Source organism: Columba livia, chromosome 5, assembly GCF_036013475.1.
Source record: "Columba livia isolate bColLiv1 breed racing homer chromosome 5, bColLiv1.pat.W.v2, whole genome shotgun sequence".
In the NCBI taxonomy this organism is placed as follows: domain Eukaryota; kingdom Metazoa; phylum Chordata; class Aves; order Columbiformes; family Columbidae; genus Columba; species Columba livia.
In genome coordinates, this window is record NC_088606.1 from 13,552,225 (window position 1) to 13,578,640 (window position 26,416).

The 26,416-nt window shown below is 36.5% G+C and overlaps 1 protein-coding gene across 13 annotated transcripts in view; it reads right to left on the minus strand.

The window, feature by feature from the left end:
- Window positions 1–26,416, minus strand: part of EML1 (EMAP like 1) — a 130,282-nt gene that overhangs the window by 8,550 nt on the left and 95,316 nt on the right. For 7 of the 13 annotated variants that reach the window (XM_065063518.1, XM_065063513.1, XM_065063508.1 and 4 more), the window contains 13 exons: window positions 25,487–25,513; window positions 22,129–22,258; window positions 17,952–18,101; window positions 15,936–16,005; window positions 13,970–14,080; window positions 11,865–11,960; window positions 11,206–11,340; window positions 9,644–9,743; window positions 7,016–7,170; window positions 5,818–5,943; window positions 5,424–5,555; window positions 1,650–1,717; window positions 78–166 (listed from right to left, as the gene is read on the minus strand). In XM_065063518.1, coding sequence (XP_064919590.1) covers window positions 78–166; window positions 1,650–1,717; window positions 5,424–5,555; window positions 5,818–5,943; window positions 7,016–7,170; window positions 9,644–9,743; window positions 11,206–11,340; window positions 11,865–11,960; window positions 13,970–14,080; window positions 15,936–16,005; window positions 17,952–18,101; window positions 22,129–22,258; window positions 25,487–25,513 — 1,389 coding nt within the window. The remainder of the gene's footprint in view (window positions 1–77; window positions 167–1,649; window positions 1,718–5,423; window positions 5,556–5,817; window positions 5,944–7,015; window positions 7,171–9,643; window positions 9,744–11,205; window positions 11,341–11,864; window positions 11,961–13,969; window positions 14,081–15,935; window positions 16,006–17,951; window positions 18,102–22,128; window positions 22,259–25,486; window positions 25,514–26,416) is intronic. The other 6 variants (XM_065063516.1, XM_065063519.1, XM_065063507.1 and 3 more) reach the window with 1 other exon arrangement.

A 26,416-nucleotide genomic window follows, 5' to 3' on the forward strand; every position in this document is an offset into this window, starting at 1 on the left:
TATTTTAAAAGAAACCAACCCCAAATTTAATTTAAAAAATCAAATTTTTTTTAAACAGTAAATCAGTGCTCTCAAACCTGGTGAGTAGCGCATTACAGACAGCTGTTCGTTTCCATCTGTGTGTACAGTGACCAAGTCTTTTGTTTCTGTGTCAAACACAAACCACCTGTTTTAAATACAGAAAGAGGCCAATAAATCATTCCACAAGGAATTTAAATCTACTGTAATTTTGACCAACTTTTCTTCTGTCAAAATAGCATAAGTTTTACACCAGCAAAAGCAAAACAGCAACTGCTTCTTGGTTTGCTTTATTTTTTTACTTTAACAGGATAGTTTCTCTCTCATGTTTTTTAACCAGACATTGACCCTCATACCAGCATTCGGATTTTATTATGTTTTACTATTTGTCATTCATTAGAATAAAGTAAGCATTGCATATAGGGACCTTTCTCCTTTTAAACTCTTCTATGCTATGCTGACGTCTAAATTGATGCCTGCATCAAATCGTGGAGCAAAAGAAAACATAAGCGAGAATCAGGACCATTCTCTCCTGATTTGAGGATTAGCTTTATTTATTCATTATTTTATCAATTAACCAAAATTTAATTTGTGGAAACATGTAGAAGGGACAAAGATAAAATTTTCATTTCAATACTTGCATCAAATTATTAAAGACAAAGTAAAAATTCCTCTCAAAGCTTCTCCTTTTGATTTACTTTATTTAGGAAAAATAAATTAAATTTAGTAAGGAAAGTAAACCCTTTGTTTAGGATTGATACACAATCCTAAATAATTTTGGCTTATAACATAGACGCATTCTGTAAGTTCTCAGTTAAGTGGAACTGTTTTCAGTACTAATGGTAAAGTCTGCCCTCAAGTGACGTTAAAGGAGAAGATGAAGCGATGGCACAGGCTCCCTGCTCTGACCCAAACCCAGTGAAACGCGGCTCTGCCCCGACCCACTGTGTGACCAAGGGCTCCACCTGCCCCGTATGATGGAAATATCATCTTTTACCCCAGCTTTGTCTGTCTTGCTTGTGCTTTACACTCCTCAGGCAGAACAAGTCTCTTAATATGCATTTCTACACGATGTCCAGCACAGTGGAACATTTGTCAGAATTTTGTTAGAGCCTCTAAACATTACTGCATTACAGATAATAAACCACTTGCTAAATTTTTGAAGGAGCAACCTTTTTCCTCTATGCTGCCCTTGTGAGTAGATGTCTGTCTGCATCTGCAAAGTTAACTCATCATCTCAAACTCTTCCTTTAACCTCTCCTTTGCCACAATGGCCACAAAGATTTAACATTTAGGACACTGGTATGGTGACAGAACCTCTCACACATGGTCTCAGTGCTAACTGAGACTTCCAGCCCTCTCCAACTCCGTCTCCTGGCACTGATCTCAGATTGCTGTTCTCAGGGCAGAAACCACCCCTTCTGTTCATGCGACACTCTGCAAACACGGGCTACTGGTCCAAGACTAGGGCTTCTAGGCAACACAAATAAATTTCACTCTGAAATTCAATAGAAATCAATAGGGCATGAACGTATGCCATGCATACATCTGCAGAACATGAACTTGGACGTGAGCTAAAAAAAATCACGTAGTATTTGTTGGTTCCCAATGTGTTGCTCTGCACATCTTACCTGCCGGTCAGCGTCCCCACTGCAACAACAGATGCTGAAGGATGGAAACCTGAGGACTGTGCTGGATCCTAAAATGTTACACAAGGAAGCATACATGTTTTTACCAGTTCAAGTTACAACAAAAACACAGTTTAATTATATCTGCCTCAGGAACAGCATCCCTCTTGTGCTGTTTGTTGTTGTTGTCGTCACTGGTTTGTTTTGGCTTTGTGTATTTGTGGTTTTTGTTTGTTTGTTTTAAATACAATCTTGAGGGGAAAAAGAAGTATTTTTAACTGCTTGTAATGTTACCCAAAAGACTTTTTTCCCCTCTATACAAGACCACTGTTTTCTTCAGTATCAAAAAACAACTTGCCAAGTCATTTCACTACAATAATGTTGACAAAGGCAGCTTCTCAACAAATCACAAACAAGCAAGAGATAAAAATTATTTCTTAAATTAGAGCTGACCTAAGAAATAAGTATCAAAGCTGCAGTTTACCTACTGTCTAAAGGACAAGCAAGTACACTATTCCACAAAGATATCTATCGATTTGCATGGAAGCTTCACTTCCATGTGCAGCAACGCCTTTTTCAGCACCTGCCCAGGTACAGCTTAGTGGGAGAGTAAGAGCATAAACTGGGTTTCTTATTTTGATATGCAATTTCAAAACATTTTACTTTGTGGAGTATATTATTATGGAAACAAGTAAGAAATAAAGTGTTGTTCTTGTAATTTAAACATATGCCTAAAAACATGGTAAGCACTTTCATTCTAATACTTGTTCAATTACAAAGAACGAGCTCCAGAACTCTTGAGGTTATACCAGAAAGTTGCAAAATAAGTAGCTTATTTTTTCTGATACCTACCAAAAATAATTTTTAAATGTAAGCAAAATAGAGTCCAGTAACATATATCACAGAAACGCTTATGTCCTTGATTTTCTGTATTTTAAAATGGTATCACATTGTAGCCATTTTAGTACAGCTGTTCACATTTTTAGCCATTTGTAACTACTAGCCTTAGAGGCTATGTGGAAGGGATATTTTCATTAGCCTTAAACAAGTGACCAATTTCTAATAGGTTATTAACTCTAAAGAAAATTCAGAGAATTATTGAGATCTAGGATTTCAATATACATGTTCTAAACCACAACAGTAATCAACAAAGGAAAATTTAATTATTTTTCGTAAGCATAATTGCATAGTAAATGCTAAAATATTCTCTTGAATAATCCAGAAGTTCAACCAGTGAATGTAATCTGAGCAGCAACTTGTACTCACAACTACAAAACCCCTACATTTATAGAGATATCTGTGACAAAAATAGGTTAACGTGAAATGATTTATTTACTCTAGATAATCACTCACTGATTTATGAAACAGTCTCAGACATTTCATGTGGTTAATAAGGAGATTATTGTGAAGATTGATAACAGAAATCTTGTCTTAATGAAGTGGTGTGTATTTGGAGGGGAAAGAAAATAAACCTAAGTCTAGTTTACTGGTGCTTCTGTGGTTGCCATCAACATTTTCACAAGAACGAAGGTAAATAGAGCAGTTTCTTAAACATTCCAATAACAACAGTTTCCTAAAGAGCGTCTTATATTTCTGAAACTACAGCTAAATTTTAATTGAAGTTCACTGCAAGTCATAATCAGCTAAACTCCAATTCTGTTTTTCAGAGGAGACAAGGAATCAAACAGTGGAATCAATGTCCTTTTTTGAGTTGATGATGACATAAGTAACTTTCTTTCTGAGACAGAAGCTTATCTGATTAATAGATTTGTTCCTGTTCGTTGTATTGTACTTATCTCCACTAATGATGTCTATCAACCCAAACTTCTAAATGCTTTTTTTTTTAGACTGTAAGATAGCAAAGTGTCAAATTTTGCATTTCTCTTAATGACTATAGGCTCTCCTCTAGAATATTGTTCCTGTAATGAGAAATATATCAGAAGTACTGACTTTTGATTCAGCTTTTTCAGAAGAACATGCAAGTATACAAAAACATACACCTTTACAGTGGTCAAAGGATCACATTAGTACCTGCAACTAAATTACATTATGGTTTTTTTCCAACAAAAAAATAAATTTACTAGGAAAGCATACAAAATGGTACCAATGATTTTACTTTCCACTTCAGGGTATTTATAAATAAGACTTGCCCAAAACCAGTCACACACCATTTCTAAATAACCAAATTAAGTCTCATCAAAAATCTATGATAAAGCCCTGAAAGGTCTATGTAAAAGTTTCCAGTTGTGTCACTGTTTGAGTCACTCTGAATTCCATGTGAAGGAATTGCTGCAATTGAATGTGCTCATATTCCATACAGTACAACACAATACACTGCTATTGCTGTATTCCAAAACTAAAAAAAGGCATAGGTTTATCTTCTGTTGTTTTTTGTTGTTGTTGTTGTTTTTTAGAGAGTCTATCAAGACAGATCCTGGAAAATCTGGTTTATAACTGCTCAGTGATCTTTAAAAATATGTTTTATCACTAAAGATTGAAGCCTAAATGTGCTGCTATTTATTTTATCTTGCATTTGGCATCTTGGTAACAGTTTAAGAAATTTCAAGCACATTAAGATTTTTGTGCATATCAAGATTTGACCACTCCCCTTAGGAATACTGTAGCTGGGCCTTAAGACTGAAGGGGAGGTAGCTTATTTTTAAATCTAAATCATATTAATGTATCTTAAGCCCCCAAGATGATCAGGAGATAGGAAAATGAAATTATCTGTGTGCCACTCAGGCCAAACTCTTAGTGTTACGGTTCTCCATTTTTTCACATTAAAATAAGTACTTTTATTTTCCTTTCTTCGGAGTTCTTATACTATAGGCCAATCTGTCTTTATACCTAGTCACTGAACTGTGACAATGCAGCTCCATCTCTGGGGCAGTAACTGTTGATCTGGTCTCACCAGCTTCCTATGTCAACAAAAATACAGATCTTAGAACATATGACCTTCATGTAAATTAATGAAGGATTATTTACTATATCACACAGAAAGGGCTTTTGCCAGTAACATGAGGGTCATAAGTTACTGGCTACAACTTGACTGGTAAACCTGTCTATTGGATATAAATCTGCACCAGGTATTCTTGTGTATGTTTTGTGTGGTGGTTTTTTGGTTTTTTTTAAGTAATTTTTGCACTTTTCCACTCTACAGAGGGCAGATAAGAAAGACTGAGAAGTAACTTGTTTATTGTGATCAGTACCTATATCTCCAAAAAGGCATACTTTCACATCTATTTTAAAAAAAAATGTTAAGAGAAAACTGTTTGAAAAAAATGTGATAGCAGGATCTCAAAACAGAGAGATAAAAGTGCCTCTGCTGTCTCTAGGAGATACGCCAATGTCTTTTTACGGGTACGTATTTAGAAAAATGATCAGGTGTCAAAAAATGCACACTAAAAAAATCAGTACTTAGTGATGCATGTAGTAATCAAGATCGCATGTGTACCACAAAGCTACTACCACAAACTACTTTTAAATTATAACTATTTCCTAGCTTTATATTTGTGGTTCTCTTCATAAAAAATATAAACGTCAACAGCACTGTACACTTCTATATGATACAGCATATAGAGCCATTTAACCTAGGGTTTTAAATTATTGATTTTAAGAGTTTTTCATAAAATTTGTCTTGCTGAAAATGGATGTTTCTCTCATTTTTTTTTCTCAAATTAAAACTTTAAGATATTTTAAATCAATAAGCTTATCAAAAACTCACATTACTTGAGAAGTTCTATAAGAGGAGTAGAGTTGTGTTTAATATATTTATACCTCTATAATCTTGTTCCAGATAGGACGATGAGTGGTAGCATCCCAGAGGGTAATGTGTTTGTCATGTCCACAAGTGAAGAACTGAGGTTTAGAGGAATGGACCGCAAGTCCCCAAAGCTCATCAGTGTGACCCTACACAAGCAGAAATATTTCTTGACAAGAAGGACAGTACCATCAAAACTAAACAAGTTTAAACAGGATTAAAATGGCCAAACAATACATTAGAGCATTAAAAAAATATGTTAGCTTAGATGGATACTTATAATGTCATTTATTGCCAAAAGAACTGTGATAACAAATCAATTAGATGCATATTTATGAAACTTGACTTTAAGCAATACCATCGTTGTTTAAATTAGACACTTAGAAATGTTCTTGTAAGGCAACGGCTTACCTGGGTAATTGGGAAAAAGTCTCCTGATAGCGTGCCCTGTAGGACGAAGTTTCTAGTGGTTCCTATTAACACAACATCCCCTTTTCCCTCTGCTACTGTTCTGATTGGACCAAACTGCTCTGGAATCTGTGGTCACAACAGACAAACACGTAAGTCAGACAATTTGTCCGGCGTTGCTATTTTTCAAGACATATGGCCTAGCAAACGCATTGTAATAAAGGTTGCACAGAGAGGAAAGGAAACAGATGAATATACGTGTCTGACTGTCAAAAGTTTATAACAGCTTGCATCAGCTCAGTAATTGTCTTTATAAAGTTACAAGAAAATCCATTCTTAACTATGGAACACTCTATTTGTACAGATAAACCAATTATTTCAACAAACAGAAAAGGTTTCTTCATGCTGTGCTAACTTGATCATATTTTTATTGCAGTTGTGATATCAGACTGAGCATTTCTACTCAGAGATAGATGCAAAATTTAAAATAACAAGGAATCAATAACACTGTATGAACTAATAAGAGAAAAACATGGACACCATGGTTAGAAACAGCACAAACACCATGTGTCTTGTGATGTGTTAAAAACTGAATTACCAGACATGCCATTCCAGTTGCATATATGTTTGTAACATTTAATAATATATAGCAGAGCTGAAACCCTTCCACAAGAGTTTTATGTTGATTGTTCTCTTGCATTCAGTATGTAAAGAGTCACATAGTTCTGTCCCAACAAATCGTGCTTTAATCTTTTACGTTCCTACATAGCAACTAAATTCATTTTCAGAATTTATTTTTTTAAATTAAAAAAATAAATTTATTTTTTTAAATTAAAAAAATAAGACTAAGCAAGAAATTAATGACAAAATGTAAGTACTAAAAACCAAAAAAAACCCTCACATCATTTTGGAAAAGAGGAACGAACAAAAACATTTTAATACTGTAAAACTGAAGTGAAAAATGAGGTCACGTTATTAAATGCAAAGAAAGAAGGAATAGCATGAAAAAGTATGAATACAAAATTTGTTTTCCAATTACCATCAATCTTAAAAAGGAAATATTATGTCAGTGAATAGGCTGTCACAGGAATGTCTTGATGGCTCAAATGACATTAAATTTTACCATTAATTTGCTTTCCCACAGAATACAGCTAAAATTTAATTTTGAGTAGCCGAGTAACTTCAAGTTAGATGATACCACCTCAGTTTTGTGAAGTTTTTGGTAATTTCCATTCCATGATATCAGCTTTCGGTCTTTTCCACCTCCTGATACGAGTGTGCCATCTCGCAGCATACACAGAGCAAATATTCCACCCTCATGTGCCCCTTGAACTGCGTGGCTTATTCTGTTGGTACCTGGATAGATGAAGAAAAGATATTACTACTGAAATAGTCAGCTTAATAGCTCCTTTCCTCCAGTTTGGTTTTTTTTTCTCCCCCCTCAATTTCTCTACTACCTGTCAATGACTTAAACAGTGGTAATTGCAGGCTTGGAGTGTTGCAGCAAATACTCAGACCCACCAAAGAGACTAATTTACCACATCCTAAGAACATATTCCCCCCATCTCAAAAATGAAGAGTATACATATTCACTTGGTCTAGTTCAAATGCAAAGTAAAATAGATTAATTTAAACCTTTGATAGGGGTTTAAGCTAAGCCATTGGGCATCATATTTGACCTTCAGTAGCACTATGCACCTTATCAACAAAGAAACCAGAACCCAGTCACTTGTTATCCTCCAACGATACTCCACAGCCTGTGGACACCTCACTGGCACCAAAACCTGACCAAATTAGAGGTCTTTGTAGGTCTGGCAGAAGGTGCTGAATCACTCTCTGAAAGAGCCCATACCACTTCATTGATGAACTTGGCTTGTTCAAGTACCTTCTCAGACTCAAAACATGTTCTAAGCAACTATATAAGATTAAATATCTCTAATTAGATGAATCGTTACTATTATGAAGCATAAAGAAATGATTACAAGTTATTCTATTACTGAAATGTGCACCTTGCATCAAAGCTTTGCTAACTTTACGTTTAGCACAGGCAAGGGACTGATGCAAATTAAGAAGAAACAACTGCTTTTTCCTTTATAAATCCCATTTTCTTCTATCCTCATCTATGGATATAATGTGTCAGTTACAAGATTTTGCTAAGGGTACTCTGGCCTGGTGGAAGCAGCCCTCACTTGCACAGAGAGCCCCAAGCCAAAAGTAGTAAAGACGCAGACAGTATGCTGTACTTAAGATAGAAAAACAAGAACAATATTTTTGCCCGTCCCAAAAGAACTGGCAGAGGTGAGGAGATCTCGCAGCATACAAATAATTCCCTTTACTTCCTGGGAGAAAAGGCACAATAGGCTGCTTGCAGTCAACTCAGAAATTAGCCTACTGCCATGAAGGCAAAGCGGCCCCTGGGCTGACCCAGCCCTACCAGCAGCTGTCACTATCTCCCTTCTCTGCTGGCACTCCAAAATAACAGCCAGGAACAGGGGAGAGATGGGACTATGCAATTTCTAAACTCAATTTGGAAGGAAAAGTGTTCAAATGTCTTGCTTTAAACTATCATAGGAAAAAGAAAAGAGGAATAAAAGAGAAGCCAAGTTACAAACACCATATCTACCTCTTTCCTCAACAGTCGTGTATTGGTCAAAAGCACAAGGAGATAATTGGCTGATGGCCTTTGGATGAAAAATGTCTACAAAGCCAGCTCAGTAAGGTTCATCTCTGTGAAAAAGAAGGCTGTCTACAACTACCTGAAAGGAGGTTGTGGCAAGGTGGGAATCAGTCTCTTTTCCCACGTAACAAGGGACAGGATGAGAGGAAACAGCCTCAAGTTGTGCCAGGGGAGGTTTTGTTTGGATATTAGGAAAAAATTTATTCACCAAAAGAGTTGTCAAGCACTGGAACAGGCTGCTCAGGGAAGCAGTTAAATCACCATCCCTGAAAGTGTTTAAAACATGTGAAAATGTGGCATCTGGGGACATGGTTTAGAGGTGGGCTTGGCAGTGTCAGGTTTACAATTAGACTCAATCATTTTAAAGGTCTTTTCCAACCTAAATGATTCTATGATCCTATGTTGCCTCCCACATCTTATATCTTTTGTGTATCTTGAGAGAAGGCACTGAGTAAACAAGCAGCAGCTGTCATCCATATCCCTCCTCCTTTACTAATAAGGCTTCCTTTAGGGGATTCTCCTTATTCCCATGCATGGCGTCTCACGCACTAAGTAAACATGTAGGTAGGATGTTGCTGCTGTTTGCCTTCTAGCAGGCGTTGCCTTCTGCTACCTAAAAAAGAAAGAGTCTTTCCTTACTAGAAAACGCTTTTTAAGAAGTTTATCCTACCCATCTGTTCTTCTGAAATAAAGCTGAGGAATTCAATTAGTTCTGTATATATTTTAGTTTGACTTCCTCAGGAAAAGAAGCGAGCCATTTGCTGTCTTTTTAAAAGTGTATGTCAACAGGCATACAGTATAGGAGTGACAGTATAGGAGACTAAAGATCATGATTTACACTAACAGTGTTTCTTACTATCACATTGATTAAGGAAAAGAACTTTTCCTGCCATTCCTTATGTCAGTAAAGGCCATACGTGCTGGCATAGCTCTACGATTTGGCATTCGACCAAAAGGAACACATTCTATAGACCTTAGTGCTCTAGCAGTCAGGTATAAGTTCCTTAAGTGCTTGTAGAGGAGAATTTGCTGGATCTGTCTTGGCAAAGAACTTAAGATAAACAAAATGTATTCTTAAAATCAGGCTACACTCATGTAAAAAATTCAGTCTTTTATATTAAAATTTCATTATTACCTTCAATCTTGTCTTACCTTTCCCCCAAACCAAAATGTTTCCACTTGAGTCTCCTGTAATAGTATCACCATTTTCAGAAAAGGTCACACACAGGACAAACTTTGGCTTCTCTTGTTTCTGCATAATTAAGAAAAACATAAACTTACAGCAACACGCAACCCATTTATTTTAACTGTATGCATTTGAGTACTTTTACAGTTCTATTATTGTTTAAATGTCTACACATGAGTTAAACACATTCTTACAGTATAACAAATTAACCTGTGCAAGGGTAAAAGATGCATCAGCTGAGGTTGGTGGCCCAATCCTGCCCCTTCAATTAGAAGCTATGGATAGAGCGAGTGAGAAAACCTGCCAGCTTCTAACGCAAGACCAGGAATGCTCTGAGATAAACCAAATTCTCCAACTCCCGTGTAATCCCAAAAGCTTTAAGTATTTAGAAATGGCCAAAGATGGAAACAAGCTTTATTATTGCAATTTTAAACTCCAAAGTTTCTAGGAGAAAAGTCTTACTAGAGAGTTTGGCTGCAGTGTAAGAACTAAGAAATCATCTCTTGAAAGAATCCTAAGGTTCAGTAATGCAAATGTTGCTTTGAGACCCTCCATTTAAAATACCAAAGGCAACAAAACAGTGAAATATATAAGGGGACACAGAATTCACTACCTAGTAGCTTCTAAGGACACTATTTACAATGTTTGTTGACTACAAGTCGGTACAGGCTTTTCCTCCCTCAAACTGAGAACTGTTCTCAACTAGGGCCACCACGCTTTTCCATCTGCAACAACCGTGAAGAATAACGGAGCCATAACAGGGGCAGAAATCTGCCGCTCAGGAGTTAAAAGATGCATGAAAAATAAAATGTAACAAAATTTAAATGCATTTTTTTCAGTATCTCCTCCTGATTTCACCAGAAGTACACAAACTGGCATTGAAAAATAGTTGTTTTGACTACACTTGTAAACCACAACTCCATGCGTAGTTAACTAGGCCCTGCTGGAGTTATCTGCAGTCACTGCAACATCCCTCATTTGTGCATGCAGCTACTGTAGAGCGTAGTCTGTATTTAAGAACAAAACCATATCAAGACCTTGAAATGAAAATGATATTTACCAAACAGTGGCCAGCTCACTTTGTATTTGAATTACACACATGTACGTATCTGAGCAGAACAGAGGAAAAGGCGAGAATACTCATATTCACATAATTTAAAGGGTTTTCCAAGTCTTTCCTCCGACAAAATAGAAAGAAAACAAACGGCCTATAACACCCTATTTATTTTTTTAACTTGAGGTAAGCATAGAGAGCCTTAAGGTAATTTTATTTTCTTGGGGGGAATGGTATAAAGAATATAAGAAAGGCAATGCCAGGAACAGAATGGTAATAGCATTTCAAAACATCATGATGACAACCCATGGAAAAACTGTCAGTGCCATAAAATGAATGCTACCTGAAATTCTGTAAAGTTTCAAATTTATTAATGATCAATTGTTTAGATTTACTCAACCCTTATTAATCCTTACTTCTGTATGACTATATCATGAGTACAAACATAAAATTAAGGAGAAAAAAATAATTTACCTCAAATAATCCTTGCTTTTTAATAAGGGAATTCCCTTCTAGTGTCCAAAAATAAAGGTGTGACTTTCCACAAGTAACTATTATATTTGTATCAGTAGGGTGAAAATCTGCAGCAAATACAGCCTCATTAGAGCACTTGGAAGGAAAAAGAAAAACATTGTATCAAAATTTAAAATTCAAAGAAAACAAAACAATATTAAATGGTTCTCTAGTTAAATTAACTGATCAACTGATTTATGAAAAGTTCTGAGCTCTTCATTTATTAGTGTAGACTGGAATACTTCAGTACAATACTTTGAAGTCAATAGATCTTATGTTTTCATAATTTAGTATCAAAAGTTAGCCTTCAAAACCATGTCAGATAATGAGAAGTTCTACACTAATGTTCAGTTTGAGATGTTTTCTTTTCTGTACATTCTCCTCTCATTGCTGCCTAGATTTTCTAATCAATTCTAGAATGACTACAACAGCAAAACTTCTTTAAGGAAATACTACAGGAATAATTTCAGAGAGAAAATCTTCCCTTTCTTCATGTTCTTTGCCTTTTATAAAGTGAAAGTGCTAAAAAGGCACAAGAAGTTAAATTTAAAAAGATATTTTATGACAAGAAATCCAGATCTACATACAAGCAAGTAGTACAAAATGTCTTATTGCAACACCTTGACATCTGCCAGCTTTTCTTCTTTCTGCCAGTCCCACACAGAAAGCACATGGTCGTTTGAGTCGTCCACAGAGCACAGGCTACTTCCTCCATTCTGAGGCAAAACATGGAAAATATTAATGCATCCCCAACCAACACTAGAAACACAAATGCACATTCAAAATAATGAAATACTTCTGTGTAGATGAAAGTGACATATTTACGCTTTAACTTTAACTTTTACGCTTTAACATTTTTAGTCACTGCATAAATTTCCATGAAATATAATAATTTGTAGGGTCATTGAAACATAGGGCTAAAAACGCATCTAGAAGCAGAACTCTTGCAAACTGACTTTGTCAGGAACGAAGTAGGTATCTCTTTTCTAACAATTCCTTTAGTCTTCCTTCATGTATCATATCTCCTAGACCTTCTCCAGTTCATACGCATTTTTCTGATCTGTGAATCCAAAGACAGAGGAGGAAATCCAACCGAGACTGTGCCTGAACTGAGGGGAGCTGAGTGACATCAGTCTTACCAGTGATGGGAACTGCTGTACAATCACCAGGTCTTTTTCCAAACAGTAGCTATCTGGAAGGTATTTTTTGGACCATTTTTCCCCAATTTCTTTGGTGTTCACTCCTAGCCGTGGAATAAACCATCACGTAATGTCTAATTGCCTTCCAACCCATTCAAATGTGATTTGTGTATCATATTGCTCCTGGCATCAGCTGTGTTATTAATAGCTTGACTGCAGATGAGTTTGCTGGCAGAGACTGAGCCTGTGGTGACACAAACACCTCTTTGGCAGCCATGCTGACACAAACAGTCCTTGCTTTGCCACCCATAGCACAGCCGCTTGTTGCTGCCTCTTGAGCAGAGCCACTGCAAAAGTTTGGGCTATTACAGAGTCAGCCTGTCTGGGGAATGGATCAGGTTTGGGGATGAAAATAAGACCTAAGAAAACTCTGCTTCTTTTTGCTTATATATGAGGTTGCTTGGTTGTTTTCCTGGTGAACATAACATCTCAGACACAGCTACAGAAATAACTGTGCCAAGGCAACTCGTAAGGTGGGACAGAGACAGGACTGAGAACCCTGAAGAGAGGGCTGTCTGAAAAGAGATAAGCAGTACTGCTACAGGATGGGAAAAGTGATGCCCAAAACAGGCGAAGCTGTGACTGTGAAAACACAGCATAAAGCAAATGTACTAAACACTTTCTTGCTCCTGACATCTGCCAATACCAGTCCTTTGTTATTAAGTACCTATTTCTTCCTCCGGGGAGAGACTATTTCCTTGCAATTCCTTTTTATTTATTCTTCAAAGCTGATCTTGAACTGTGTTGGATTTCAACTTTGTGGTTTTTTTTCAACCAGCTGTCCCAATTCACTCCTCTCTATTTCACTTTCTGTAAAATATTGTCATCAACAGATTTTAAGTGTTTGTGGAAACTTTTACTGAAGTACATTGTGCCTATGGTATACACCCTTTAGTCCTCTCCTTTTTAAAAATGCTGCCGAGACAACCAGACACCACCACATACAGCGCTTACAGATTCTGTTCTATGCGAGAGTTTCGAGACTTGCATGTGTCAGATTACAGACTCATGTTTTTATATGGGACTCAAATGCTGCTTATGTCATCTTTTTTCACCTCCCTGATAGACTAGAGTTGAAAGGATGGTGCCAAGAGGCTAACAACAGAATTCTAATTCTTTACAATCCATTATCCACATGCCTTTGCTGCTTTCAAGCAAAAGATTTTGCTTCTCCTATGGGAGCTTCTGTTTTCCAAGTCCAAAATCAGGTCTTTCATCAGTCATTCTTAGACACAGTGTAGGGGGTTAAAAGGCGTTGAAAGGGTAACTTATGTAGGAAGAAACACAACAGGATGACTAAAGAGAAGAAGTAAGGGTACTTCAATTTCAAGAACACAAGTACTATTTCTAACTTTAATAGCAACATAAACTATTGGAAATAGCTGGGTTGCAAGCTTTCCTCCTCTGAAAAGCATGCTGAGAGAAAAGATAACTTGGAAGTTTGTTTTGCTCAGGGAAGCTAAATTTGAAAGACTTCAAAGACCTGTTCAGCAAACATTCTTAATATGACCATTAATTTTACTTACAGATTTAGAAAAAGCAATGCAAGTGACAGCTCGGTCAAAAAACCCCATTCCGATGACATGCAGTGTATTCAGAGTTACAGAATCCCAGACACGCACGTGTGGTGGCAATTGCTATAAAATTAACACAGAAATAACGGCTGAAACAATGGTGGTTAAAAAAAAAAAAAAAAAAGTATTTGAAAAAATGAGAATGCATCAAAACAAACAAACAGAAAAACAACATTTTATCACAATTTAAGGTATGAAAATTATAAGAACTTCTCTAGAGTCACCCATGGAAGCAGAGATATGCTACAAATGATTTGCTGATGACTGTGCCAAGGATCAATACCTGGGACTGACTATTGGGAGTGCACAGCACATCGGGGCTCACTGCTCTCCATTAGTTCACTGAGGTAATGGACACTGAGACATTCTTCATTAAGGGAAAATCGTGGATGACCCCGTGACATAGGACTTACTAGTAGATCCAGGACCATCAGTTTAAACTGAGATAATTGTGGTCAACACCGAACAGCAGGTGCAAAAAGAAGCATAAGAATTTCTATAAAGTAATCAATGTCAGTGCCATGAAGTGGTTGTGGAAAAGAACTGCATCTTCAGACTTTTCCTTACAACGGCACGTGAAATTCAAGTTATATATGAAGTTGGTGAGTTCCCTATGGAAACCAGGGGGTTCCCCGTCCCTCCCTCCCGCCCCACGCAGCGGAACCTCCCGGAGGCAGAAACTCGCCTCACGGCCACCAGGGGGCGCGCGGAGGCACGTGCTGGTGCCCCGTCACTAAACCGAGCTCAAGGCGGGACCGCCAGCCCGGGCAGGACAGACAGGGCCGGGCGGTGTTTCGCTTTTCCCCGCCCTTTCAAATGAAACGAGTATGTTTCATTACCACACCAAAAAAAAAAAAGCAACAGCCACGGGTGTCTCTTGATCATAAGTAGAGAAATTGTCCTTTAACATAGATAAATATATACAAAAATCAATGCCAACCCAGTACCTCATTATATAAATGGCTTTTATATAAGCTTATCTATATAACACATTCCCCTCAATCACAGACATCAAGCCTTCAGATTTTATTTCACAAATACAACAGTAATTGTATTTATGAAGTTTTAAAAAACAAAACAAAACAAAAAAACTCAACCAAACAAAAAACTACCAGAGATTTCTCCAACATACAATAAAATTTAATAGTTTATATTACTCTACTAAGTTATCTTTACATAAACCTCATATTGCATAACTGGGATTTTGTCTTCCTCATTTATGTGAAGTAGTTAGTGTACTGATAATTTGGTTTTATCCTAAAATTCTTCTTTCATACCCACCAAATACTCCGCAATAGTTTGGCTGTGACATCAGCTGCATACTCTGCTGAGTAACTTGCTCCTCGTGCTTTTCCTGCCTCTGCTTGTACCCGTTCTTTCTCACTTCTCTTCGGTCTTTGGAATGATGTTCATCCTCCCCTGTTCAAATAAACTCCTAGCCTGCAGCTAAGCTTTACGATAATACAGGCAATAATTAAGAGAAAAATATTCTTGTCTAGATGATGGCAAGAGTAAGAGTTTATTTTTTTCAGCAAACAACCCACAGCCAGCCTTATTGTACTTCGGTTTTGGTGGCTGTGGATAGAAATGTGTGCTGTAAGTTTTAATCTCTGCTGCTTCTCCTCCTTTTCTCCACATCTATCTGCCCTCTCAGGTCTCCTTTGAAGCCTCATTCACCCATGTCTCTTTTGGAGACCAGCTCCAAATTTCCCTTCAGTCCACGTAAGTAACAGAACCAGAAATCACTGGGTAACTTTGATAGTGTGCAATTTGCACTCTCAAATGTAGTTTTGCCTGCATTCAGTCCTATAATGTAAGACCAATTTAACTGCAAAATGAAAAGAATACACCATGCATCTTCTTAATATTATTTCTTACAAAACAGAAGCAATTGTATGTCAGCAAACAGGTCACTCACTTTTCCATCCTTCGATGTCCCTGCAACTTGGCCTGTTGCTATAGTGATCCTATCAGGGTGGACAGCCAGGCTAAAAAAGAAAATAAAGAGAGGTGAAACTTTAAGACATTTGTTATCTATTTCATCAAACGTATACATGAGATTGTAAAATATAGCCATATTTTAGTCAGATAAAGCACACAGCATACATGTAAACATTTTAAAAATAGAACTGACAAAACAATTTTCATGCTCCTTTATTAAAAAAAAATATTTTATGAGCAGTAATTTGCTTAAGTCCTAATACTTCAAAGCATGTATCAAACAAGCCCCAGTCTCATTCATGCTGGGATTCATCTCACGGAGATTTAAACGACTGCAGTGGATCAGGAATTTACACTTTGAGCTAGTTACCTAACTTCAGTTATCACTAATCAGAGGTTGCAGAGACCTGGTTAGTACAGTCAGCACTGTCTATACTCCACTGACAATACTCCAGAGCAAACAGATGTACCCATGTAAACATTGCTCTCTAATCCTTTTCAAAAGGTAAAAAAAGTCCCTTAGTAAGAAAGAACAGGATACAGAAATCTGGAATTTTGCCTCTAAAATTAAAACTGAGACTTTAAAAACTGTAATCAATGTTAACTAATGTATCTAAGAAAAAGCAACCTAAATTCTGTATTAAAGGCTAGAGTACAGTTTATTTTCCCCCTAAATTCTCTCTTGGATCTTTTTTCACTGCAGTTGCTTTGCATACAGTTCCAGAGGCCAAGTGCCCTGCAAAATGAACTGTGGCAATAATTCATTCAGGTTTATAATGCAGAAAGGTATGCTTTTTCCAATAAACCTGAAAGCTTTGAAATATCTAAAGAGCCTGAAAATTTGAAACAAAGAAATGAGATGAACAGGTCCAAGTTAAAAATCCCCTCGTAAAACAACTAGATTATACAAATTATTCAATTTTATGAAAAATGCTCACAATGCAACCAGATTTGGTTATCAAGCCTGTTCTTTGGCTTTCAGGGACAACAGGTGTTTCATAATGCTTAATCTAAAGAAGGGACGTCAAACTCACTTCATATATTAGGGTCCATCAGATAATCCGAGTGCTCTTTGTCAGCTACAACCAGACCATCAAGACAAACCATATGTTTATTTAGATTTCAATTTAACAGTATTGATATTTCCTGATAATCTAGTATAAACTTGAACACAGCTAAATCACTTTGAAGCCCAAGCCAGCATGCCTGTGTGGCAGCAGACAAACCAGGCTGCTCAGGATGAGTTTACAGCACATCTGCCATGACGTAGACATGACTGACGGTAACCAGGATGACCACGGATGAGATTAAAACTGTTTTCTTAGTTAAAGTGAGCCTAAAGGACCTGTATCTGGCACCCAGACTCAGGTGAGGATGAAAAACTCCACCCTACTTAAGAAGCGGAAGGAGAAGGGTCTGAAGAATAAGTTAATGTTAAATCGTCCTAAAAACAGAGTAATGAAAATTAGTGGGTCTATAGATGAAATCTGATTGCTACTTTTCTGTATTCTCAATGTAAAAAGTATATTAGTTATGGAAAGCAAATCTTCTCAAGTAAATACAAGGAAGAATTGTCAGCAACTTAGAGAAATGAGCCGTAGCTTGGATAACATCAATACAGCAATTGCATGTAGACACATGCAAACGAGGTAGCACAGCACATATGGCAGCACAGACCTCATGGCAGGTTTCAAAAGCAAACTCAGGCTCTGTGAGGGACATTTTTGGATATCCTCAGGTCTGTGCCATCACACCCTGACAGCAGTTGCTTTGTGTGCTGACTAGACAGAGCTATAACACACATTTGACATCCTTACCATGGCTACAGCCAGACCTTTATTTCTGCAAATGTATTGTCAGGCATAAGGACTCAACCTATGCATGACTTAAGAGGTTAAATCACTTGAATTTTCAAAACTGTCTTAAAAGAACAAAACATTACCTCCCAAATACTGTTTTATGAAGAAAAAAGCAGGGTTATTAGGTGACTTACCACTTCACATCATCATTATGACCAGTGTAATGTCTCTGAAGTTGCTCTTCAACGTTGAATAACACAACTACAGATGCGATGAAATATACAGTTTCGCCCGTTGGAAGAAGATAGAGATTACTGCGACAGTCCCGACCCCTATATCCATAGCTAGCATGTTGGTCAAGCTGCAATAACATGATCTACCAATGAAGGATGTTAAAAATAAGAAAAACAAAATGGATTTTCTGCCCCTGAATTTCCTGAAGTTGGCATCTCCTGGCTTGAGCGCAGCTTTATCAGGTGACAGCCTTCAGAACTATTCCCCTTACTACAGTAAAGAGAGCTAAAGCACTTCAGAGTTTGCGGTACTGAAAACCTACACATCCCACACAAAATACGCAGTAAAGAATACAGGAATTTGTAGACATACTATCTCTTTAGTAGTCCCCTGGAATTTGCTAAATGACAGACTAAGGCAATATTAATTTTGTTCCAAGCATATTTACTATTTACACTGGTTGACTAATTAAAATAAAAATTTAGACTTAATGGAAATGCTAATAAGTCATTCAGTACATCTCCCTGCGTTACATCAGGATTGATTGCTTTATCCTTTGTGCAGGTTGATTGATTTCATTATTCTGGGCATTACCAGCCAGATGGATATGAAACTGTAAAAGGGTTACATCATCCATTCCAATTTATTTTTGCAGTATTTAAAACGCAGTGGCCCAGATTCTGATGCTAGTCATATCAACACTAATCTAAAATTAATCCAATGAAATAACTGGAATTAATCCAGAAATAATCCCATTTAGACTGAATGTCAATTCAGCTAAATTATGTAGTTTTATTTTTCTGAAGAGTCATTAGGGACTACAACTATTTTGGCTTTCATTTTTTATGAGAACAGAGAGAAACAGCATTAGCAGAATCTTGGCAAAAGAGAAGTGCATTCTAATTCAGTCATTATGAAGAAACCGCCTGTGACAAATATATGGAGAGGTACTGAAACCCCAATTATACGACATTAAAAAGATAGTTGTGCACTATTTTCTATCGTCAATGATAATCCAGTGAAGCTAAAACACTCATGTTAACCTTACCCAAGAAGTAAGGACAATAGTTACGTTACTTCTAAACCAGGAATTTAAATAACAGCTTGCTATTTTTTTCTTATTTAATAAATGCAATAAAAGTAGTACTGCATACCTAACCATCAAAATGTGCATTCAGAAATACAGCTTTTGGACTACCAAACTGAAATTTTAGTCAAAGTTCCTTCTAGTTTGACATATTCAAATTTGAAGACATGTAAACAACCAATATCTTCAAATTAGAAAGCATTTTCTATCCATTTTGAATGCGCCTCTAAAAGTTAGAGTTACTCCTCTAGATTGCAGGACAATGCTTTGTTTAAATTTATTTTTCCCTATAAAGCCAGATACCATTACCAATTGAAGCCAGCATAGAATTTCCCTCGTTCAACAATATACAATCGAGTTTATATTGAGCTAGCAGTTGGAGCTAGCATTAGGCACTGAACTCCTAGAAGTGAAAACTTTATATAGACATTCAAAAGGAACAAATCTCTGTGCATAAAAATAGCTATTAAATGGGAAAGATTATATTCTTTAGGGAAAATCTCCTTTCTTTATCATTCTTCCTCTGGGGAACAATGCTGCATTCAACACTTCACATGCTGGCTGTTGTCAAACACTCGGTTTCTTTCCATCAGCCTTTTTGCTCAAATGTAAACTGCTGGGGTTGATCCCTCCTTCTCATGGTTTCCCACACTCAGATTCAGTAGCTTCAACTTGGATTTGGTGAGTTGGCACTTCAGGGAATGTTATCATGACCTTTTCTTTCCATGTGGCCTGCGGCCTTTGTTTCAAACCTCCCGCCTGCCAAAGGAGCTGCCCTCAAGCCGACCTGTGCCGACCCTGGTGTCTCCATTGCCCATTTCTTGTTCAGGTTTCACCACCTCTGCTCCAGCCCTCCCTCACAGCTCATCACTCAGCATTTCTGAATATATCTGATGTGCTCTGAACCTTTTCTGGCTTATTCAGACACCTGCTAACGCAACTGTAAAACTGCTTTACGGTTCAGCTATGCCCTGCAATCTGCCCACACTTCTTCCTTCTGTTTCTCATCATAGTCTGCTTTGCCCTTTCCGTTTGTCCATCTGACCTCCTGTATCTTGCTTCTCTTTGCCCATCCTTAGAAATTTACAGAATTTCAGCTGTAATTCCCCAGCCAGGCTGATCTGTCTGCTACAGAGATGTTTTCTACTATTCCTGTTCTGTTGCCCTCCAAGCAAACAGCTCAGCTTCTCCAACCTAACTGGAATTAATGCCTGCAATATGAGTTGGTTTTCTGCTGTCCTCATATTTCTCTTTAAACTATTCTATGCTCCTGCCCCTAGCTTTTCTTCTCATCATTAGAGCCTCTAATTTCGTTTTTTAAGTCTTTCATATATCTAGTCATTGGTGTAACTTTTAAGCATGGGTATTAAGGTTGAGCTTAACTGCAAAGAAATTAAAATGTTAAAAAGTTAGCACAATATTTTGGAAAAAACATCCATCCCCCTCAGTAAACAATTAGGGTTCATTAGATCACTTTATTAATCCATAGCTTTCCTATTCACAGACAACCTTTATATGTAGGATTCTGCTGGGCATAGAGACACACACCTAGAAGGACATATGAATATCCAAACTAAAAACAATTCTCCATCTGGCAAATATTCAGTCATTTAAGTGAGCTTAAATGAGAAACTAATGAGACTGAAATCATGACCTACTCTAATTATAATTTCCCATAATAGTCTGAAATATTAACTTCAGCTTCCACCTACACACTGCTAATGAGAGTCTGTTGTTTCATTTTTGTTGTCTCAGCAGCATCCTAATGCTTTATCCCGTATCATCCCTACACCGTACAAGTGGAAAAAGGCATCATTAAGCTCTGTTGTGATATACGGTGAGAGCCTGTACAACAATTAGAAAGTAAAATGCTGCAAGCAGTATTTCTCACTCTAATCTCTGATGTTTAATTAATTTTGTGGATTTTTGGTTTTTAAATTCATCCTCAGTTATTCCTGTATCCTATGCAGTTCCAGCAGAGTGGGGTAGAACCCACAGGCTCAGCTGCAACACGAATAATAAGAATGGTAACTAAATCTGTCATTAATCTCTTGTGAATACAATGGGACTTTTGGAAACTCTCTGTGTGCATTCTGAAACCACATGCAGTTCTATTTATACAACTTCGCGAAAGACTATATGCAGCCTGTCTTCTTTTTTATGAAGACAAAGCAACTTCCTATTTGTACCATGTGGGGCCAAAAAAGTCGTCTTCTTAAAATAGAAAACCTTATGAAGACTTCATCTCTCAAAAGATAGATCTTGTGATTATATTTTATCTTGAATCATCTATTACATATACTAAAATGATACAAAAATGAAATTACAGTTCTTTTTTCAATAAAGAAAATATTTTCTCATTATATTTAAATGTCAAAATTTCTGTATGTAATGAAACACTGATTTCTTTCAAGTCAGAATTCTTTAGGTATGTCCACTCACAGAAGTCAGTGGAAAACTATGGTTGTTCGGTATTTATGGTGCTCAAACACAGTTTAAAAATCGAAATTCAAATACTATTTTATAAATGGTATCTTAAGAATTACATTGCTGAGCACCAGCTGCAATAAATAAATCAGTTGCAAAGTGCTTTTCCGTTCCAGGCTTACTCAGGTACTGAGTTGATTCTGGCATCCTCTAAAGAACAATAATGCACATTTTAAATGAACACAGTCTAAAATGATAAATTACTACTAAGAATCGGCAAAATAAACTGAGCTTGCTTTACGCATACTATAATTAATAATCACAGCTCACTACATTCTTACAATATGCCTAGTTTAATCTTTAGCTAATTAGCATGCTTCAGACTTAACCTTCAGGCAACATTTAACCAAAATCCTTCCTAAGCTGCCCCCTTGCACTTCCCAAGGTGCAGAACAGCAGCTTCAAGAAATTAAGACCTGTTTCAACAGAATGTCACTTCACTAACGAAATGAACCCTATTAATAAAGATCTTAATTTTGCTATACTTCGGCATGAAAAATCACTTAAAGCAAATCATTAAGAAATGATTGATTTCCAGTAGTTCTCTAGCACAGAAAGGATACACCCATTCCAGTTTAAGCCTCTTGGCTGGCAGTTCTACTTTTGCTTCCAAATTGTAAGATTCCACTTGCTCTTTGGGCATGTACATAGTAACGGGACGTCCACGAAGAAACATTTTTACGTATCCTTCCTCTACAAAAGGTCAGAAATGTTTAGTGTTACACAAAAGAGACATCAGTGGAGAACTGCAGTGCTCCTCCATCCCTTCCCACTTAACAGTTTGGTGCGTTACAATTACAGAATGACATGCAATCTCAAACTTAGAAATTAAATTTTGGTGGTTTGTTTGTTTGTTGTTTGGTTTGTTTTTTTTTTCCTCTAAACCATAATCACTAAGCAGATTTTTTGTAAAACATACAAAGTCCCTTTTTCCTCTAAATATTTCGAGCAGCAGAATTAGGACTAACAATGTCATCAAGAACTACAAAACTGAAAGGACTGAAATAAAAACTTTTTTGGTGAAAAATACTGTTACAATATTACAGTTTTTAAATTTTAAAAATTAAGGGGAAACATCAAAGATTACAATTAACGCAGAAATACCACTTAAAATTAATTTTATTTTTTAATCAATATTTACAGCGGAGCATCAGCATCTAAAGTATTTTCCAACTCAGTTGCATTCTTTGCATCTCAGTGTAAAGATACACTTTACACTTGATACAGTGTTAGAGATACATTCGAAATAAGGAACACAAACAATTAGTAAAAGGAATCATGCTGATGTACATGCAGAAGAGATATAAGCTTAAAGAATTACTAAACATTGAAAAAGGAATGACAACATTGACAGCAAATTAAAAGAAAGGAAAAAGACATACAGGAGACAAGCTACAAAAACTTAATTGGTTGACAGAAGTAAACATTTCTAGAAGAAAATACTAAAAGTAATGTGTTGAACTGGTAAGAAATATTTTTGGGGAAGAGAAGCAGGGATTAATAACAGATCTGGAAGTACTGACTTGGGGACTTCATGGGGCTTATAAAACTAGGAGATCTGGGAAATGCCATGAAGGTCTGACTAGGACTTTTGGGAACTGGCAAGGCCAAAGTGGGTGTCCTGTGAACTTCTGGTGAAGTTTGTCCAGATTCAGAACGTGCTGGCTCTTGCTGCTTCATCGGCAGATCAAGGGGTTCAGCCTTGTTCTCATGCGAATCAAGCAGTTTTGGAGTCAGTGACATCTGTAGAGTTACTAGACAGAATAATCGTGGGCACAGAGGAAATGGAAGGGCAGAAGTAACAAAATCATGTAAATGAAAAAAATTGTAAAATTTAGAACTGTTAAAATTACGCTATGAATCGTTAAGCATCATTACAACTATACCATTATTCTTTTATTTTGAAACCTAAGGCTTTATTTTAATTGGCAATATGCATATGTTGCAAATCCTGACTAAATTAATAAAAATGAATGGTTGAACAAATAAACATCATAGCTATGCTGTATTACCTAAATATATGCAAATTCTGCCTTTACACTAATTCATTTGGGAAAAAGATTTACCTGATCTGTCACAGTAAGGTTACAGCTAGGGCTCTCTAGCTTCATTTACAGAATTCATATATATAGTGAAAACAACAGAAAACTGAATGTTAAAAAGAAGCAATAATAATGGCAAAATAATGGTGACAGATGGTTGGAGCTTAAGATGCCTGATAAAATGCTAGAATACTGGAATTGTTTTTAAATATCTACTCCAATAGATCTGTATTGGAAAATAAATTATAGAGGGTAGAGCATTAAATAGCAGAGCATTGCAGCACTGTTTGCATGCGCATGCAGCATCTATTTAATAAGCCTGAAGCACATGCCAATATTACTGATACTGGTGCACCGGAAGTCAACAGATTTTCAGCCATGACAACCACTGACTGTGCTTATCAAAAGTTGGGAATGAACAAAAGTTTAATTAATTGACCTGCTTTTCTTACCTGAAACTTATGGGACTCATTAAACTTGCATATTTAGCCACGTACAGTGGAAGTATTTGACCTAGTCACTCAAAACTCCTTTTTAGAGTAAATAGGGGGAAAAAGGCAGTTTTGGACAAATTAATCACACTTTAAAGCAGATGTCCAAAAGTAAGAATAGTAAATTATACCAAATATATAATACCAAGTATAGAAATTATGCCTTCAGGACACCTCTCTCTCTACTTACTATAAAGAGGAACTTATGCTGACTAGGTCAGGCACCAAAATACATACTGTTTATTTATTTCTAATTTTGGTAATGTTAATTCCATCTGTACTTATTTTTATTGCTAATCCAAATGTACCATCTACGTAATCAACCTACATCCCTTTCTTTGCACTTTTCATAACTAAGGTTTTAAGACAGCAGAGCTCTACATGTGAAGATGTAGATGTAAAGACAGACAACCATCAAAATACAAAGACAGACAAATGGTAAAACTTTAAGACAAATGTATCTTTTACATCTGCAAATCTGTAAATGTCAAATTTTTGCTGAAAATAACTGCAAAAATTAACAGTTACTGAATTGAACTAAGAAGGCACATGAATGCTAGCAGGATCTGCAAAGGAGACCACTGCCAATTGCAGCCATAAAATTGTACAAAGAATACACAGAGGTAGAGACTCTCTAAAAGACTTTGCCTTGAGAACGAACATTCTTTGCTTTGTGAAATTTTAGATTCATTGCAAAGCTGAAAGATGCTGATTAGTGGAAAAACTGTCAGGATTTGGCTATCTCTAAAAAGCAAGACAAATCTGTGATTATATCACAGACATAAACATGCATCAAAAAAGTGCATATTTACACCACAGTTTAGCTAAAGCTTTAGAAAACAATACGATATGTTTACCAAATGTAACTCTGCTTTATGACATTGAGCAAAAAGCACTGAGAAATTAGTTGGAGGCCTAGGTCTGTTTATTCAACATTCAGAAAAATCTACAGTCTACTCAGTAAGAAAAAGCAAGGGAAAAACAAGGCTTCTATAACCATGTTAGGCTAACAGCGGAACAGCCAATAAAGGGGCAAATTCTATATGAATCTCAGCAGAAGTGCAGAACACCATTTCCAACACAGTGAACATCCACGTGTTGCCATATAGCTCTCTCAACATATTTTGTCTAATTCAAATTCTTCTGAAAAATTCCCCAGGAATCTAAATTATAACCCCTTGTTATTATTAAAGTGCCTCTGTGGGTTATAATTCAGTTGACTGTATAACAGATGGTATAATGTTTTTGTCTCAGTCAAAAGAATTAGGAAAGTTTTAACATTGCAAAATGTGCAAAAAGTTAGAAAACAGCTGTTGGTACATTGAGTTTTTATCCCACCAGTATCACGTTTGCTTAGAGAGCTATGAGGTTTTGGAAGTGAAGCCTACCTTTGCAGTGGGTCACACGGCGTTTCCCTTGTGATTACAGAGACAGAGACAGAAGGGCTGGATAAAGATGTGTTTGAATACAATAAACTCACTAAATACCTGCTCTACCCGCTGTCCATTGCATTCTCTGGAGGCGAACCTGGTGCCTGAAAAACCCTGAGCCGCATTCCATGCCATACGTCAGGTAATTACAGTCAAAACCCTTTTCCTCCAGCTAGGGACCCTGTTTAGTTCTTCTATCATTAAAATACTAGCTTAAGCTCCATTATGCAACTATATGCTTAAAGTAAGTAAAATATTAAGTATAACTTTCTTAGGAAAAAATAATCACTTGCATTAGGAATTTTGTTCTGGTGAGAAGGGTAAAAGTAGTGTCACATCTGTTTAATTACTGAACGTTATCTAGAGGGAAAGTGTTAGAATAAAAATTGTTCCAAATATCTTTGCTTAAAAGGTACAAGGGAAGAAGAAACGTTACACAAGAAAACTCTATTCTGTGTGAATCAGAAGTTTTCTTTTTCTAAACCAACAGTTTTCATGAAAGGGATATACACTGTAACTGTATTGCCACGAAATACTTAAGCACTTACTTAGTTTTATATATTGAGTTCAAAATCAATTACACTAAACCCTGAAGTATGGCTTAAGAGCGTTGCTGGATGCTGATCAATTGGCTCAGTAAACAAAAGATTTTCTACTTTTTCAGCTTAATGTATGATTACTGTTACAGAACTATACACAAAAAGAATATGATACATCTGGTAAATCAAAAGGATCTTTCCTTATTTCATTAAAAGAAAGCTTTTATATGAGTCGTTCTTGATTTTTCAGAACAAAAATAACTGTTGCGTATGTTATTCCACTCTGTATTTTATGATTGTTCAAAAGTTTGCAGATGTCTCATGACAAGGACGAATTCTCCTTTCGCTT